Source organism: Helianthus annuus, chromosome 1, assembly GCF_002127325.2.
Source record: "Helianthus annuus cultivar XRQ/B chromosome 1, HanXRQr2.0-SUNRISE, whole genome shotgun sequence".
Lineage (NCBI taxonomy): Eukaryota > Viridiplantae > Streptophyta > Magnoliopsida > Asterales > Asteraceae > Helianthus > Helianthus annuus.
The window spans coordinates 75,622,097-75,641,362 of NC_035433.2; the positions used below are offsets into that span (position 1 = coordinate 75,622,097).

Genomic DNA, 19,266 nt, shown 5'->3' on the forward strand with positions numbered 1-19,266 from the left:
AAATAATGTTTGTTTGGATTTGTATTGATCTTTGAAATTATGTTACATATGTTTGCAGGTTGTTATCAAGAAAATATATGACCATAATGCAACCAATGTTGGTGACGAAGGTGGCTTTGCTCCTAATATTAAGGTAATTATGCTTTAACCATTTTCATATATTATTATGATATTCATTTTTAAGTTTTTGATCAATTTCAACATGAATATTTGTTCTTCGTCTTTGTGATATTTGTAAGTATGGTAATAATTCAAATTCTGTTCCTTTACTGTACTGAGAACATTCAGTACTACATAATTTATAAATACACATTAACTTTTTTTGTTCTATATTACATGTAAATTTTAATTTTAATATTATTAGATTTTTTAGTGGCAAATTAAAATTTTAACTTTCAGTCCATTCCTAATTTAACCTTAACTACTTTTTTTTGTAAATTTAAGCTAACAATAAAGTTTGTAAAGTTTTAAATTAATATTGTTTGAACATCTTTCCTAATTTAACATTAACTAATTATGTTAATAATTTAAAGAGTTAATTGCGTGGATGGTCCCTGTGGTTTCACGTTTAGTCACCACCTTTTGGAAACAGCAGGTATGCTCCCTATGGTTTATCATTTTGTTACTCGGATAGTCCCCTGACATTGATCCTATATTTTTGGTATGTTACTTTAGTTTTCTGTTTTTTTTAATTAGTAATATATGTTCTGAATGATTGATTGTTTGTATTTTCCCATGGTGAATCCTCAATCTTTTTTGAAATTCGGACTCGGAATGTTCGTCTACCAAAACAGGTTAGTTAAATGTTGTTGGTATTGTTTTTTTTATACTCTTTCTTATTTCTTATTAAATTTTCTGTTTAGGCATAATTTTGAAACTTTATGTCATTATCTTCTGAAGTTCATATTGTTAGTTTTGCCAGTTATGAGTTTTTCTATTTAGGTTTAAAGATACCTTTAGTTTCTTTCTAAAGATGTTTTTGTTTCCATAAACACATTACTGTTTTTAAGGTTAATTTTTCTATTCTCAATTGTAACTTTGTTTCTGTAATTAGACATTGTTTCTATAAATAAGTCACCATTATATTTAAAAAAATTCCTTTATTCCTTTGCAGTTATGGATCCTAAAAACAACGATCCAATCGTTTTTAAATTTGATTGATGACTATGATCCTATATTTTTTATATGTTTCTTTGGTTTTCATTTTATCAACAGACAATAAGTTATTTAAGATTATATGTTTTTTTGTTTCGATTCATAGGAAATACCGTATGATTTTGCAAGCTTATTGTAGGAAGGAAAAGTTCCATATGGTCAATGTCTTGAACTTATTGATGATGACTTATGCAACTGCAGGAGTCTGAATCTTCTTCGAACACAAGAGGTAAGTTTAATTTTATCGTTTTTTGGTGTTTTTTGATCCGGTATAATGATAGTTTTCATCGTTTATGTTAATCTCTATAATTTTTAAGTTATTTTGTTTATTATTTTGGCAAATCTAACTATGATATTTTTTGAAATTTGAAAATCTTAGTTTTTTTACTAATAAATTTTGTATTGTATTAATATGTATTAATGATTCTTTTGTTTTGGTTTTTTATTTCTGTTTTTCTTTTTTCATGATTAAGTAATAAATTTTATATTGTGTTAATTTTGAATCCATTAAAGATTATGTAAATTTTTAGTGTGTGATATGTTTTTACGAAATATTTATTGTGTTTCTAAAAATAAATAGGTTTTAAATTTTTTTGAAACCGTTCATTTTTAATTATTTGTTTTAGAAGTTTCTCCCGATATTATAAGTTTGTTTCTATAAATAGTTTACCGTTTTAATTTTTAAAAAGCCTTCATATTTAATTTCCATATATATTGATCAGAGTATCAACTGTTCTTCATTTTAAAGCTTATTGAGGAAGATGACCCATTATTTTTTATATGTTAATTTGTTTTCTAATTATTATTATTTTTGTCATCGTTTTTTTTTCTTCTTATTTTGTTAAATTTAATTACTATTCGTATTAGATTGTTAAACATTTTTTCCCTTATATGTAGTTCAAAGATGATTGGGATAAAAAAAACTGAACCGAAAGGGAAAGCAAGTGTTCTTTATGATGAAAATCAAAGTTCAAAGGTTTGTGTTCATTTACTAAATTATAGGAGTTTGTAATTAACTGAATTATTTTACCTTTATTTTTTCATTTTCAAAGGTTAATGTTTTATGTTTCTTAGGATGATTTTCATCAACAACAACATTTGATTTCCCATTCGGAGATGATCCTATATTGTTGGTATGTTTCTTTGGTTTTCATTTTTTCAACAGACAATAATTTATTTAAGCTTTTATGTTTTTTGTTTCGATTCATAGGAAATACCTTATGAAAATAAGAGCCGAGAAGTCTGGTGATGGTTACAGGTGGTTTTACCAAGTGGTCATCTTTCTTGAAATGAAATTACATCCGGTTCGGCACCACTTATTAGTTGATTTTATCCTTTCTGTTCGTTTTTTTTTTCAAAAATTAATAATATATGTTCTGAATGATTTATGGTTTTTTTCTCATGGTGAACCATCAATCTTTTGTGACAATCGAACTCGGAGTGTTCGTCAACCAAAACAGGTTAGTTCAATTTTCTTGGTGTTGTTTGTTTATTGATATCTATAGTCTTTGGTTTTAAGTTTTGTCTTTATGCTTTATTTTGAAAGTTTATGTGATTATCTCTTGAAGTTCATATGGTTTGTTTTATCAGTTATATTTTTTTTTCTATTTAGTTAGTTGTTAATTCTTTAAGGATACCTTTAATTTCCTTTTAAAGTTTTTTTTTGTTTCTATAAACAAATTACTGTTTTAAGTTTAATTTTATGTATTCGGAATTATTATTCGGTTTCTGTAAATAGACATTGTTTCTATAAATAGATTACCGTTATATTTTTTAAAAACCTTGCTTACTTCCTTTGTAGTTATGGATCCTAAAAACAACGCTCCTTCATTGTTAAAGTTGATTGATACGATCTTATTAGTTGAACTTTATTTAACATTGTTACTAATGTGGACTTTTTATCTATAGTCGAAACACAAGGAGAAGCCACAGACTACCGAAAGTCATGTTGAAGAAGGTGTTGCTGGGGATAGTGTTGGTGACTTTCAACTTCCAAATTTTGAGTATATATTTAATGTATGTAACTATGTGTTAATATATGTTAACAAACTTTAACAACCAGTACATTGTTTTATTCTTATATTTTTATATTTATGATGTCATTTTTAGGATGCTGATGACTACAAGTTTGATCGACATATAGCTGCTCTAATTGAGATGGAAGATGCTAAGAAGCTGGTAAGTGTATGCGTTCAAATTATTAATAGATCTTATTATATCTATTAGATAAGTACACTATTAAATTGTGCTACTATTTTCTTTTATGTAGTTCAATGATTGTTGGAATACAAAGAATGATGCTTTGAAAGAGACTCTGTCTGCTACCTCTCAATGTCATGTAATATTTTTTTATAAGTTTGTTTATATATTATATAGATGCTATTAATTACTTCATGTTATATTTATATGTTTCTTATTCACTGTTGTGTAGTTGGACACGAAAGGGAAGTCAAAGGTTGTCTGTGGTGATGAAACTGTTTCTCCAAAGGTTTATATGAACTAATAACATAATTTAATATTTTTTTTCAGTATGTACATTGTATTTTTTATCATATTATGTGTTTTACTTTATCATATTTTTTTCTTTTGTTTTATGTCAAAAACAAGTTTGATATGAATCTCGATAATTTCTTGATACCAAAGAATATATTTCGTTTACACAAGTTGTCCAAGAATTCTCATATCGCCTATCGTACGCGTTTAAACGTTTCGAGGAAGAATGAGTGTGTTGTCATTGATATAATGAAGCCTTCTGAAAACATTACTGTAAGTACACATTGTATAATGTTTACTAATAAAATTCATTCATCAAATCATTATAGTTCTTTTTAATTATGATACTTATTTTATATCTTCTAAATATATAGGTTAAATCAAAGCGTGAGGCTTGCAGATCCACCACGGTGACGGCTGATGTTCGCCGTAAACGTACAGTCAAAAGGTTGAAAAACAATTCATTTTTAGAGTTTACCAAAGTGGCTGAAATCAAACTGGTATACGTTATGATATGATTATAACAATTATTACTTATTAAATGTCTACTAATTTTTTGATAAATGAATTTAATAATTAATCCGTTCTGTTCATTTCTCAGCATTTACCGGTTGATGTTTCGAGTGATCTGTCTCTTTCTGTTGACAACTTGCGTGACGTTACGATCCAGAACCTAAGGAGTGAGCTAACTAATATGAACACAAGAGCCGAGAAGTCTGATGATGGTTACAGGTTTGCTTTTACCAAGTGGTCAACTTTCTTGAAATCAAATCACATCCGGTTCGGCGCCACACTTTTCTTTAAGTACGTCAAGTCTTCGCAGCTTTTGATGTTGACCAAATTTGTACACAAGACTACAAAGAAAAGAGGTCGCGCGTGACGATAAAGGAAATCGTGGTTTTTGTTTGTTGGTTTAGGCTGAACAGTTAATGTGGTATTCGTTTTTTGATCATTGGTGGGTATTAGTGAAGGATGGTTGACGGTGCATAGTCGGATATGTTATCGGTAGAACTGTTAGTACGTAAACAAAGCTCTTTTGTGTGAAATCTGATAAATAGCTATTAGTTTTGGTTTGAATGGATAACAAAATTTTGGTATTACCTTCTTTTTCATATTTGTCTTATTTATTTCCACATCAAAAGTTGTTTTGGTTATGATATCGATTCCTACACTCAACCATCCGAACCTCTAAATATATTTGTACGATACAATAATTCTGTTCTATGCTTTATTAATGTTAAAAAGAGTATCTTCACTGTTGGTTTATTATTGTTTAAAAATAAATTTTTATTGGTATGTCAACTTCATAAACTAGCAGTTAACATGTCATATACTATTTATCCATCTATTCGAAACCAATATTGAAATAATGTTAATTGATTTATGTTATCTTATTTTTAAAATTTGGTTTTTAAATGTATATTTTTTAATAAGTTAATATATTTTAGAAAAATTTCATCTATCTCAAACCAATAATGAAACAATACATATATAGATTTTGAGAATATTTATATGTTTTTTTTTTCAAAAAAAAAGGTGTTAAACAGTATTTGAACTTATGTTGTTATATAATATAAAAGTATGATACTTAAATTGATTTATTTACTAATTTACAATCAATTTTAGCTAATATGGAAACCAATTTTGGTAGACTAATAATTTTGATGAATGTTGTATGTTTTATTTGATTACAATCTTTATATATAGAATCTTAAAAAATTTAAAATTACTGTAATTTTCATTCTTTTATAATATAGATATCGAATTTTTAATAATTACAAATAATAGTTAATTTTGTAAAGTCAACCCTTTTTAGTTGATGTTAATATATATTTGACGTTTTCAAAATTCAAAAGTATAGATGGCTTAAAGATGTTAATATTTAGACAATGATGAGAACATTACTAATAAAATTACCAATGTAGTCTACAAAGAGATATTCTGAAATTTATACTTTCAATATTTTAATATTAATTTCCAACTTTTCTTTTTCTTCATTGATTTTTTTATGGAATTCATCTTTACTGTTTACTTCAAGATTTAAGGTTACATTAAATTTTTTGTAAATATGAGTTAGAACTTATATAATAAATGCAAATCACATTTAAACAACCATATCTTAATTTGTAAATATATATATTTAAACATCGATAATCAACAAGCATTTATAGTCGATACCATTGTTAGTTATATTCAAAAATATGGTATCTGTCATGATAATATACCACTAATTGTTTTCAAGCTTAAACTACCAACGACGAAAATTGAACATGATAAGAGGAGAACGTGCATGTCCTAAAAAGATACATAAAATCAGTAGCACAAAAGCCTCATGATTGGGTGTTTCAGATGAACGTTTAAAGAATATAACATTGTCTAAAATCGAAAACTATGTTATTCGTAATGGATCCAGCTTGCATAGATTCTCACCAATGCCTGTTCCTGACGAAAATTCCACAATATATGAGACCAACAGTCTGATAAACGAGGAGCTTTCATGGGAAATGGATGAAGTTAGGGCTGAGTTCAATAAGCTTCATAATTCTTTAAATGATGATCAAAGAGCAGTGTATAACCAGATAACATATAGCTGTTGTTGTCACGAGGTTGTACCACCCATTCAAGATTCCATATTCCAATTAATCTTACTGAAGATTCCGTTTGCCATATTAAGCCTAATTCTGAAATTGCTATTCTTCTAAACGAAGCCAAGATGATTATTTAGGATGAAGCACCGATGGTACACAAACATGCTTTTGAGGCTCTTGACCATACATTGAAAGATGTTTTGAGTGTCTCTGATTCACGAAATTATGAACTTCCATTTGGTGGAAAGGCTATTGTATTTGGTGGTGACTTTAGGCAAATCCTACCAGTTGTACAAAATGGAAGCAGGCAAGACATCGTACACGCCTCTTTATGTTCATCTTACATATGTTCGAGTTTCAAGGTGTTAAATTTGACAACGAACATGTGTTTGTCTGTTGGATCGAGTAGCTCAAACATCGAGGAGATAAAAGAATTTGGTAAATGGCTTCTCGAGATCGGCGAAGGCAATGTTGGTGATTCTAATGATTGTAATTCAAGTATTGAAAGGTGGATTAGCAAGTCTTTATGTGGGTAATAGGTTTTGGAATGTGAGGATGGATGTGTTGTCTAACAATTGTGCTTTCACTGATGGATGATCTAAGCTTATTAGTGATCTTTTATTAGATACCCGGTGTAATTTTATTTTTTCAATGACTGGATATGAGACTTTTGAGTTGTCGGTTTTTGATCATGAAACTGGTATTAAAATGTATTTCACGAAGGTGGACATTGTTGTGTTGGATGATCCTATTTACGGTGATGACGGATTTGATCTACTCCTTGCGGTTAGTGTTATTACGCTTATAGTTAAATATTTATCTAATACGAACTTATTGGTTAATGTTCAATTTAAGAATGTCTAAATTTTTGATATTATGTTTTTTTTAGTGGGAACACAAAGACAAGGTGTTTACATATGAAAGTGATGTTGATGAAGATGTTGTTGGTGACTATATGCGGCTTTCATCTTCCTGTGATTCCTATCGGTCTCATGTAAGTGTTCACAACGTTCCTTATATATTATATAACGGTTTTAATTAGTTGGTTGTATATTTATATGCTTATTATTCACTTTTATGTAGAATGACCCAAAAGGGAAGGCCAAGATTGTATTTGGTCACGAGACTGTATCTCCAATGGTGTTTGTTATATACTAACTTAATTTAATACTTATTTTCAATACCCAAAAGGGAAGGCCAAGATTGTTTTCCATATTTTTTTATATCAAAAAATTTATTTTCTCTATACTAACTGACTTTACAAATATATAATCCTTTTAATGAATAAATATATTTTTCATTTTAATATGTTAATTTAATACTTATTTAATGTTTGTTTTCAATATTCAATTTTTTTATAAAACTTTATCGTGTCATTTATATGATTACATATACTATTGACTTAAAATCTTTATACATCAACACTTTACATTTCTGTAAAAATTTTTCACTTATTGTTTACTTTCAATTATTTAGACTAAACCAAAGGGTCAGCTATCCAGATCCTTGACATCCACGTCTCATATGCCTTATGGTACACGTTCTAAGTTTCTGAAAGTTGATGATTGTATGGTCCTTCAGGAAATCAGCTTTGCTAAAAACAAACATGTAAGTATTCTACCATTAAATTATCTCTGATTATTTAAACAACCATGTATCGTATTGTTGTACACTTTTTTCTTATTAATATATTTTATATAACAAAAGTTTACATTTCTATATTATTTTTACACTTATTGTTTTAGGCTAAACCAAAGCGTAAGGCATTCAGTTCCTTGACTTCCAAAGCTCATGATGTTGACCGTAAATGCTCTACATCGAAAAAGTTCAAGAAAACTAATGTAATTGAGTTCACAAAGAAAGCAGGAAGCAGACTGGTAAACTTTATAATATGATTTTTTTCCTTAAAATTTTATAATACAAGATACATAACTTATTAATGAATCAGATAATTAATCCTTTTGTTTTTTTTCTCAACCTTTATCGACTGATGTTTCAAGCCATCTGTGTCTTTCTATTGACAACTTGCACAATGTTACAGTTCATAACGAAAAATTTGAACTCACTAAGTTGTGCACTAGAGCCGAGAAGTCTGGGAAGGGGTTCAGGTATGGCTTTAAAAAGTGGCCAGCTTTCTTGAAATTGAATCACATCAAGTTCGGCGCCACTCTTTTCTTTTCGTAAGTCAAATCTTCTCAGCATTTGATGTTGACGAAAGTCGTACACAAGATCACAAAGAAAAGACGCCGTGCCTGAATGTTGGTTATTATGTTTATGTTAGATGGTTAAGCATGAATATCAAATATGGTTTTTGGTTGGTTTGTTTTGTTACTTGGGGATAGTACGGATGGTTGGTTAGTAATATATTTTGGTAGTATGTATATGTTGGTTATATGCTGATGATGTGGTTAGTGTGTTTCATTTACCTTTTGAACAAATAGTAAGTAAACAACACCCTATTGTATGAAAGTTGATACTTTAGTCTTAGTGTTCCTGTTAATGGATAACACAACTTTGACATTATTTACTGTCAAAACTTGGTTGTTAATTGTTTCGACGTCAAATGCAGTTTTTGTTATCATATAGATTTATCTCATTAGCCATACACGCAGTTTTTGGTAAATGGCTTATTGAGATCGGCTCCACTCTTTTCTTTTCTTTACGTACGTCAAGTCTTCTCAGCGTTTGATGTTGACCAAAGTCGTACCCAAGATCACAAAGAAAAGAGGCGGTTCGTGAATGTTGGTTATTATGTTTATTTTAGATGGTTAAGCATGAATATTAAATGTGGTTTTATGGTTGGTTTGTTTTGAAACTTTGGGATAGTACTGATGGTTTGTTAGACAAGTATTTTCTAATATGTATATGTTGTTGATATGCTTATGATGTGGTTAGTGTGAAATGCAATTTTTGTTACCATATAACCTAAATAATAAATAAATTAATAAATAAAAAGTAAATATATTGTCGATTTTGAAAGTTTTATCTAATTTTTAAAATTAATTAACATTTGACTTTTATCATCATTCTTCAAGAATGGTTTTATTTTTCGTATTGATATGATATTTTTGGAATGTTCCACATAATTGTAACAAATTATAAGGAAACAATTATAATTGATTTCTATTAATACATATTTGGAAATATGTATCGTTAGTTATTATATAAATTTTTACAAGATTTGTAATAACATTGCTTTGTTCTATCTTAGTATATGTCACCTGTTTATATATATATATTATGCAATTCGGTTTTCTATATGATAACCAAACAGTTTTTTTATATATCTAAGTTTTTCGAATCAAAATCAAGTTACCTGTTCTTGATCATGAAGCAAATCTACAAGGTACGTTTCTTACATTCTGTATGTTTATGAAACCGAATGTTTATGAAACCTATTAATGTATTACAAACTGTTATTATAACATCTCCATCACATTTTTGTTTATGTAACTAATCAGCATGGATTGTAACATGTTTTTATACTAATAAGCTTATATTATCACATGGTTGATAAGGATTCGTTATGTGTTTTTAGTTGATTTTATTTCATATATGTTTTAAAAAAAATAATCAGCATATATTATAACTAAAATTGATAATTAATTTAATTAATTTGAAAATTCATAATAGATAATCTTAATTGTTTTGTTTACATTACATGTGTTTGTAGGTTTTTAATATGGCTGAAAGTTCTTCAAGGTATTTTTTTTTTCTTTTTAATGTTATCATTTGTTACGAATAATACCATTAACAAGTTATATTTTATTAATATCTTCTTTTTTCAATCAGTATTAGAGAACCACTCTTTTGTAGACACATGAATGTAGTGGACGAACTTTTACTGGTATTTTCTAAATTCAGACATTAATTATACTTTTTTTTTTGTTGTTATCATGAAATACAATTTAAAGTTATGTTATGGTTTATAAATTAGAAATATAATTATAACTTATTTTGGATTCGTTGCTTTATCAGGCCATTCCTTCAGACGCTGCATCCAAATTGTGGGGTAACAATAAAGCACCTACAAATGTTGTGATACAAAGTCCAGATGGTCGAACATTTAATGTTTAAGCGAAGCCAAAGGAAACATTTCTTTTTCCATGGTTGGTCAAATGTTGTAAAACATTTACATCTGAAAAAAGGTTGTTTGGTGCTCTTCAATCCTGTCGAGTTTTCTACATTCAAAATAACACATTTCATTGATGGTGTGATTCAAAGCTCTTTCTGGACATCGCTGTTATCTACAACATGTAACTTTATTGTAAGATTATTTTTTACTTTCATTTTATTTATGTTAATATATTTACTTTTTATGAACTGATTACAAAACTAACTTTTTTATTATTTTTGTTATTATTTCTACAGGTCATTCCCGAGTCCATTCTGCCCAACTATTATGATTATACATCAAATCATATAATTTCCATTATAGATATAGGCAACAAAATCTTTCACGTCAAGATTGAAACCCTTGATGGTAAAGTCGGTTTCTCCATTGGTATTGATGTAATTGTTAATCTGTTTCAATTGGAGGTTGGTTGTTATTTAATATTCACAAGAGGTTTTGGAAATTATTTTCATTTAAAAATTCTTGGAAAAAATGGTGTTGAAATTAATTTTGCTGATGTAGATGTTGATGAGGTAACTATACATTTGCTTGCTTCTTTTTATATTTAATTACTATATTGTTATTCTAATAAATGTTATATGTGATTTTCAGCATGTAGTTGCACCTATTGATGCAGTTGAAGAGCCAACTATTGATGAACAAGAAGATGGTCGTGTTTATAAGTTTGTTCGTACGGCTTTTAAAGATTTTGTAAGTTTTAATATTATTCTTCGAACTACTTATATTAAAAATTACATTTTTATTCACATAAAAGTACATTGTTATTTTTATATTCTTCTTCTTATTAATTTTATTTTAAAAACAATACAACAACTGCCTGATAATGTTTCAAGGATGGCTAAACTTGATTTTGATTTAAAACCTATGACCGCCAGACTTCTGCATTTGACTGAGCAAGAGGAGTTTACCAATCGTACCAGACGTGAAAAGAGAGGATAAGGTTTTCGTTATGCGTTATGCAAATGGTCGAGATTCATGACACGTGCTCGCATTAACGAGGGTGATACGGTTCACTTTTCTTTTGATGAAACTCATCAAGTCTTGAATGTTGAATTCATTGTACCTCCAAAAAGGAGTACTGATTAGTTGTTTTACATTTAGGTTTTCGATAATTGGTTTTCATATGATATACATTTACTTTGTTATCGTTAATAGTTTTTAACAATGTTTAATGGTTTTGAATTTTAAGTTATTACATCTTATCATATGTTAGTTTACTATTAGTGTTTCTTTTAATGGATAACACAATTTTCACATTATTCACTGTTCAAACTTTATCGATAATTGTTTTGACTTACAATGCAGTTTTTTTTTATGATATCCATTCATATAATCAGCCACAGACCGTTTTATCATTTATTCATACACTCTATTCATCATACAATTTATCATTTATTAATATATATGTATATATTTATTTGTTTAGAAAGATAGATTAACAACCCGTGAGTATTCACGGGTTATAACCTATTCATTATATATATTGTAATCCTTGGATGTATAAGGCAATGAGAATTCACAGAATGACAATAAGGTGGGTCCTCGTTGTTTCCTTTTTATAAATTTTTGGAATGAAACATATACTGGTTGTGTATTTATATTTATATTACCCGTCATGATTTGGAAGTTTAGCCTTAATACTTCCCTCGTAATTCGATTATATTTATGAATTTGTTTCATAATATATTATTAGGAAATTACTCTTTGTTAGATTATTAAATAATCATTGATTGGATTATTATAACCGTTGGTTAGATTATATTTTTTAATATAATTATTGGATTGTTAACCCATATTATACCTAAATGAATTTTAAACTAAATGAATTTTATACAAAGAAAAGGTTAACAAGTTTTACGAAGCCAAAAGTTTTGGTAGTGATGAAATAAACTACAACGGATTAGTTTAACTAGACTATGGTTTATATGTTTGTTAGAAAAATATCGAGTAATTTGGTAAAGGCAACGTTTATTGTTTACTTTAAACTTCGAGCTCACCAACATTTGTATCGACTATTTTTAGTATTTCTTTCAGGTGGTATTCATGGATAGCTATCATACGTACTTCCTCTGCTACAGTGACTGAGCTTCTAAATCGAAAGTCTGGCTTCTTATCGAGATCTGGTTCATCGGGGGCCAAACTTATGTCGACTTGACTAACAATACCTTTTCTATGTAGTGATGATATGTAATCGGACATTATAAAACTCTTTTGTGTTAAACACTCGTATGTGAGTGTATTTTGTAAACTTTTATTCCCTATCCTAATATAGGGAAAATTTTGTATAAACTTTATTACTATCACATTTATTATTATTATATTCTGTTGCGTAATTATTAACTAATTTTTATAAAACCATTGCTATTTAACTAAGTACTCTGACAACCGTTGACGATCCGTATATGTGGGACCAGGGTCTGACATATGCAAATTAAGACACCATAAGGGTGTACGGGGCGCAATCGGGGAGCGGTTCGGTGAAGGCTTTCCCCGATCGGGAACACCGCCGCCATCCCCGCGGGGTCCCGAATCGGGGTAGCTTTTGGGTGTGGGGTTACCGCTTGAATTTGCACGTTGAACGATGATATGACCGTTGCCAACGGTCGATTTTATTAAAAAAAAAAATTCAATTTTTTTAAACAATATATACTAACCAATCTAATTCATTTTTTTACCACATTCACAACTCTCAAACCCACACCAAAACTCTCATTCCTTTCAATCTTTCAAACACAAAATGGATTCCAAGTTCCCGTTTCTTTCTACCATACCCGACTTTCCCGACGATGGAGATGCATCGTCAAGCGATAGTAGCTTAGTTTTCTTCCAAAATCTCATCCAACAAGCGGAGCTACTAGACACGGCATCGTCTAGTAAAAAAAATTATGTCCGTCGAGATCGTGTGGGGGGCCACGAGACACTAATGGCCGATTATTTTGATGAAAATCCAAAATTTAGTGAAGATACTTTTCGTCACAGGTTTCATATGTCCAAGTCTTTGTTCCTAAAAATTGTTAGTGACGTGGAAGCGTATGACGAGTGGTTTCAAGAAGGCTTAGACGAGAGAATGAAGAAAAGCTTTACACCGTTGCAAAAGGTTACTTCGGCAATTAAACAACTTGCAACCGGTAACCCACCAGACGAGGGGGACGAGTATTTAAATATGTCTGAAAGGACCTCTCGTGAGTGCCTTGAATATTTCTGCGAGACGGTATGTAAAAGGTATGGCGGTGAATTCCTACGTAGACCAACGAGCCACGACATCGCGCTATTGTATCAGGCTCATGAGGATAGGCATCACCTACCTGGTATGTTAGGGAGTCTGGATTGTACACACTTCGTCTGGAGAATGTGCCCCACAGAATTGCGTGGACAATACATGAGAGGCGATCATCAATACCCGACGGTTATGTTAGAAGCGGTAGCGTCTCAAGATTTGTGGATTTGGCATGCTTTTTGTGGGCCAGCGGGTTCACAAAACGATATCAACGTGCTGCAACAATCTCCGTTATTTCTTGCTCAACGAAACGGAACGGCGCCAAATTGTCCATTTCAAGTGAACAACCACTTATACAAACGCGGGTATTATCTTACTGATGGGATCTACCCTACCTGGTCCGTGTTTGTGAAGTCTTTTCCATATCCACACGACCCGAACGAAAAAAAATTCAAGAGGCAACACGAGGCCGCAAGAAAAGATGTGGAACGGGCGTTTGGTGTGTTAAAGTCGAAGTGGGGAATACTAAATCGTCCAATGCGTTCGAAAACGGTGAGAAAGATAAGGTCCATCGTGTATACGTGCCTTATTTTACACAACATGATTATAAAAGACGACGGAAGGGCGATAGCACCGGTTCATATTCAAGATCCTCCAGTCGAACCCGTCTTCGATGATACAGCGTATACGGAGCTCATTGACGAAGACACGCATTGGAGGCTAAAACACGATCTCGTTGAGCATCTCGGAAGTTTAGATTTGCCTCACCTTGAAGTTGATTCGGACGAGGAGTAGTTTGTTTTTATATTTTTCTAGGTTGAATGTATTTTTTTTTTCTAGTTCGAATGTTTTTTTTTTAATTTAATGAAATGTCTTTTATTTAATTTTTATTTTTATTAATCTTTTTTTAATTTATAAACATGCATTATTTTAGAAAAAAAAAAAAAAAAAAAACAACTCCCCTAATAGGGGAGTGCCGCCATCAAAAAGGGGTATTAGGGGAGTGTATTAGGGGAGTTGACGTGGCTTGATCTGGTTGGTTACGTGTAAGATGGGGAACTCACCTATTAGGTGAGCACCCCTTACACCCTAACTAGGTAAGAATGAACAAACACCATATATAAAAACACCATAAATTTGACACAATAATTTTTTTTTTTTTTTTTTGAACGGCTAAATTCTTACCCCCTAAAATCCATCTCCTTTTTTTGCCTCAAGTGAGGCTCGAACCCAACCCAATATTGGGGAATACCAAACCCTTTACCACCACACCACTAAGGGGTGGGGCATTTGACACAATAATGACGTGACGTTTTTTAGATAGCTATTGATGCGTCTAAGAGAGTCTCTGAATCGAATTTTTAAAAATCGATTTCGTTTGTGAGTTGTAATTTTTTTAAAATTTTAAAATTCTTCTCACACTTTTCATATTTATTTTTATTTAATCCTTTACCTCATTTGCTCACCCCTAGGTCTCGTTTATTACAATAGTAACGTAAACACAATTACGAAAGGTTTCAAAATAATTTTCAAGGTTGAACAATTTAAAATTAAAACATGACCCAAAAGTTTACATCATATGATAACTTACTGCTTAGCAACCCGTTGTGTAATCTACTTGGTCTCACAAGGTGATCTTTCACCTAATTAAATTTTATTTACTAAAGATAAATGATATGTGTTTACTAAACGTTCTTGAATAAGCACATAACATAGACAATCAAATTTGTTTACTTAACTTTCTTAGTCAAATAAGGTAGTGTTACGCAATTATACACTAGAAAAACCAAATGCTTCTTTATCATCATAATCAAGCAGCCCACATCTTTACATCCCTTGTTAATTGGTATGTTTCCCATTCTTCATGGTTATGTTTTTTGGGGTATTTAGATCCATCGCATTTTATTATTTTCTCTTAGTTTCTTCTATTTTCTTTTCATGCAAACCTGTTTTTCAAACACCTCAATAAGTGAAACCCACCATATCATATTTAACAAAAAAAAAAAAAAAAAAAAAACCAAAGGTTGTAACATCATTGGGTCACACACTAGGTAATATTGTATATGTGTTATGATTTTAAATGTGTATGTTTAAAAATTGAAATGCAACTCTTGAATTTGATTTTATGTGCTAATAAAGTAAAACTCTGTTCTTGATGTTTTTTATGTGCTCATAATCTTGAAGTTCATGATATTAATTTGAATCTGTGTTTAAAGTCATGTCTAGATTCACATTTTTGGGGGTCTTTTGTTTCTACTAAGTTGACAATAGAATTTTTATGGTTAGATCATAAAATAAATGACAAATACCATGATAAAAATACACCATCATCAGAAAAAATAAATAATAGAATATGATCATACAATAGAATAAAAGAAAATGTTTGATGGACACTTGTCGTTTTCTCATGCACTCAATGTCACATGGCATCGTGTGGTTAACTCACTATTTATAGAAGGATCTGTTTTTATTTATTGGTGACTAGGTTAGAGCTCGCGTATACACGCGGTTTAACAAATAAAAATACTTTAAATTTGTTAAGATTTAATAAAAATTAAATGAAATAAATTCAATATAAATAAAATAAATCATCAATGATCAATCTACCATTTAATAAGATACAAAACAACAAAGCACATTTGTTCTTAACCTCTTGGATCAGTAAGTAACTCGATGTGCCTGACACATTTAGAAAACTATTATGTCTTGTATTTCATCCACCCACAATCATAGAGATTACCACAATCAAAATTAAAATTTTAAACTCTTATAAGTAGCAGAGTACCAACCCTATTCAAACTTCAAACCCTAAACCCATGGAATCCCACATTATTTATCCTTTTCAAAAGCAATTTGTTCATTCATATTTCAAAAATTATAAATTAACAAAACAAATATTCGACTGATCTGCAAGCGGTTCTTTTAGTCGTTTTATTGAACCTGAAATGATGTAATTGATATGTTAAAAAAAATATGAATGAATTTGGCCCATTTTACTGTTTAGTTAAACATTTAATCTTAACCAATTTGGCCAATCAAAAATAAACATAACCCAAATCAATTCGCTTATAAATGGGTTAAAACGGGTTGCTGTTTAACCTTATTATTTTTTCTTTTTGATTTTTTTATTCTAAATTTTGAATGTTCAGCAGGTCGACCTGTTTAATAAAATGGGTTAAACATGTCGACCTAAATACAACACATTTAATTAACAGGTTTAAGCATGTCAACCGAAATAGACATGTTTATTAAATGGTTAATCACACATTCACACATAAAACTAAAGATCATTGATACTTACTCCTTACTCCTTGCATGCAGCTAAGGTTGCTTCAATTTTCTCAAGCTGGTCTAACTCCTCCTGCATATGACATCACCAAATCCAGTGTTGCAAAAAATTAGTTGTATGTCAGTCGCACAATTTTATAATAAAAACCTGTGTCCAAACAATGTAAGATTAAATATATTTGGTATATTTAATATATGGCCATTATAATCAATTTACATAATAATAGATCATTATATATTAAACCTATTAAATAATTAGTGGGTAATTGTTGATGGACCATATTACCCGTAATGACTAATTATGATTTTCTCCCGGGTGTACCTGAGAGTCTATATATAGAGAGGCCATAGGTTTGAACTAAATGCTCATACACAACCTACTTCTATAACATCATAATCTCTCTCTCTCCCCATACGATTCTAAGCCCCTAGAATCGGTACTGCCACCAAGCACGTACACCCTAAGAAGGAACCAGATCATACTGACAAAGATATCGAACTCCATGGCTTCGTCTCTGACTGGATTCTCTGCTGGCCTGTCTGCCGTCACAGGTATTATTTCATGTTTTCCGTTATGTTTAAACAGAACTGATCAACATGTGGTATCAGAGCATATGTTGATAAATCAGTTCTGTTATGTATCCATCAATCTGGAATAAAATCTGGAAAACAAGACTCAAGAACAATTTTCGGATAAAGGTAATTGTCTCATTTCTGACCAAAGCTGATTTGTCACAATTACTTTGCACACATACTTAAATAATTACATTTCTGCCCAAAGGTGATATGTCTTCATTTAAGTAGAATTTTTAGTCTATTATTTTGATGTTAGTAATAGACAATATCACAGCTTCATAAATAAAATGGTCATTACTTATGCCTGCCTTAGTATAACATTCCCTTAGATCACGTTAAGACTTCTAACTTGGTATCATAATTCGCTAAATCTTATCTCCACTCTCAGCACCCAACTGCGGGATTCCACCATTAACTGGTGATAACTTTGTTGCATGGAAAGACTCTCTCATGCTTACTCTTGCATTACTGGACTTTGACTATGCTTTACGAGAGAATAAGCCTGCAGACCTCACTCCTCAGAGTACCACTGCTAAGCAGTTAACTCATGAAAAATGGACTAGGTGTAACCGCATGTCTCTCATGTTTATGAAGCAGTCCATTAGCAATGCTATTCGAGGAGCCATTCCTGATTCTGAAAATGCTAAAACCTACTTGGCTTCTGTGGAGGAGCAATTCAAAGGGACGTCTAAGGCGCATGCTAGTACGTTGATTCTCAAGCTGGTGACGACTAAGTACGATGGTAAAAGTGGGATTCGTGAACACATCATGAAGATGAACGACATGGCCCATAAACTGAAGGCACTAGACATGGCGATTAGTGATGGTTTTCTCGTACACTTCATCATGACCTCTCTTCCTTCTTCCTATGAAGCATTCAAGATCAATTACAACACTCAGAAGGACAAATGGACAATGAGTGAGCTGATTGCCATGTGTGTACAAGAAGAAGAGCGTATGAAGATGGATAGGACCACTGATGTTGCTCACCTCACTACCTCCAACTTTAAGAAGAGGAAGAACAATCACTCAAGGAGGGATTCTTCTAAAGTCCAAAAGCCTAATACAAGTACACCTTCCAGCTCTAAGAACTCCTTAGGCAAACCTTACTGCAAGTTCTGCAAAAAGAATGGACATAAGCAGAAGGAATGCCCTGACTTTAAGGAGTGGCTGGCTAAGAAAGGTAACGATCTTTTTATGATACTTGAGTCCTTTAATTTAAATGTTCCTATTAATTCTTGGTGGTTTGATTCTGGTGCTATGGCCCATGTCACTAACTCTACTCAGGGATTCCTTACAATCCGGAGGCTGGGAAGAAACCAAAGAACACTTAAAGTTGCGGATGATCGAGAATTAGAAGTGAAGGCCATTGAAACCTTACAATTATTTATGAAAACTGGTTTATGTATTAAACTTTATGATACCTTATATGTTCCCGGGGTAACTCGGAACCTTGTATCAGGACCAAAGTTAGACATAGACGGTTTTGTTTGTTCTCATGGTCATCGCAAACTCTCTATTCTTTATGATTCTGTTGTTTTTGGTACTGGCATTCTTGACGGTGGTCTCTATAGATTAGAACTAGATGATGATTTTTCCAAATCTTTGTTGTCATTTAATATTAATGAATCAATCACAAAGATGAAACAGAAACGAGAATTAGAGACTTCGTCCATGTTGTGGCATCAACGTTTAGGCCACATCTCACGAGAACGATTAACTCGACTTGTGAAGGATGAAGTCTTACCTCCTCTCGATTTCTCTGATTTTGGAACATGTGTCAAATGCCTTAAAGGCAAAATGACATCAGCGAA

General features: G+C 31.0%; 1 protein-coding gene and 1 long non-coding RNA gene across 3 annotated transcripts; both read left to right on the forward strand.

The window, feature by feature from the left end:
• The first annotated feature begins 3,274 nt into the window (after positions 1 to 3,274).
• On the forward strand, positions 3,275 to 3,690 carry LOC110937264. 2 transcript variants are annotated; one of them, XR_004866772.1, is made up of 3 exons: positions 3,275 to 3,333; positions 3,425 to 3,493; positions 3,587 to 3,690. It is a non-coding gene; the product is annotated as an uncharacterized LOC110937264 (long non-coding RNA). The 2 variants fall into 2 exon arrangements; XR_002590677.2 differs by lacking the exon at positions 3,587 to 3,690 and having other exon boundaries at positions 3,425 to 3,560.
• Positions 3,691 to 6,080: 2,390 nt separating this feature from the next.
• Positions 6,081 to 6,772, forward strand: LOC118490423. The gene is made up of 2 exons (XM_035988059.1): positions 6,081 to 6,254; positions 6,374 to 6,772. The coding sequence occupies exons 1-2, from the start codon at positions 6,081 to 6,083 to the stop codon at positions 6,770 to 6,772; spliced, it is 573 nt and encodes a 190-aa protein (XP_035843952.1).
• The last annotated feature ends 12,494 nt before the right edge of the window (positions 6,773 to 19,266 follow it).

Coding starts and splice junctions, on each gene's coding strand:
- LOC118490423 (XM_035988059.1), top strand. CDS start 6,081: ATGCCTGTTCCTGACGAAAATTCCACAATATATGAGACCAACAGTCTG. Junction 6,255..6,373: donor ATAGCTGTTGTTGTCACGAG/GTTGTACCACCC, acceptor ATGATTATTTAG/GATGAAGCACCGATGGTACA.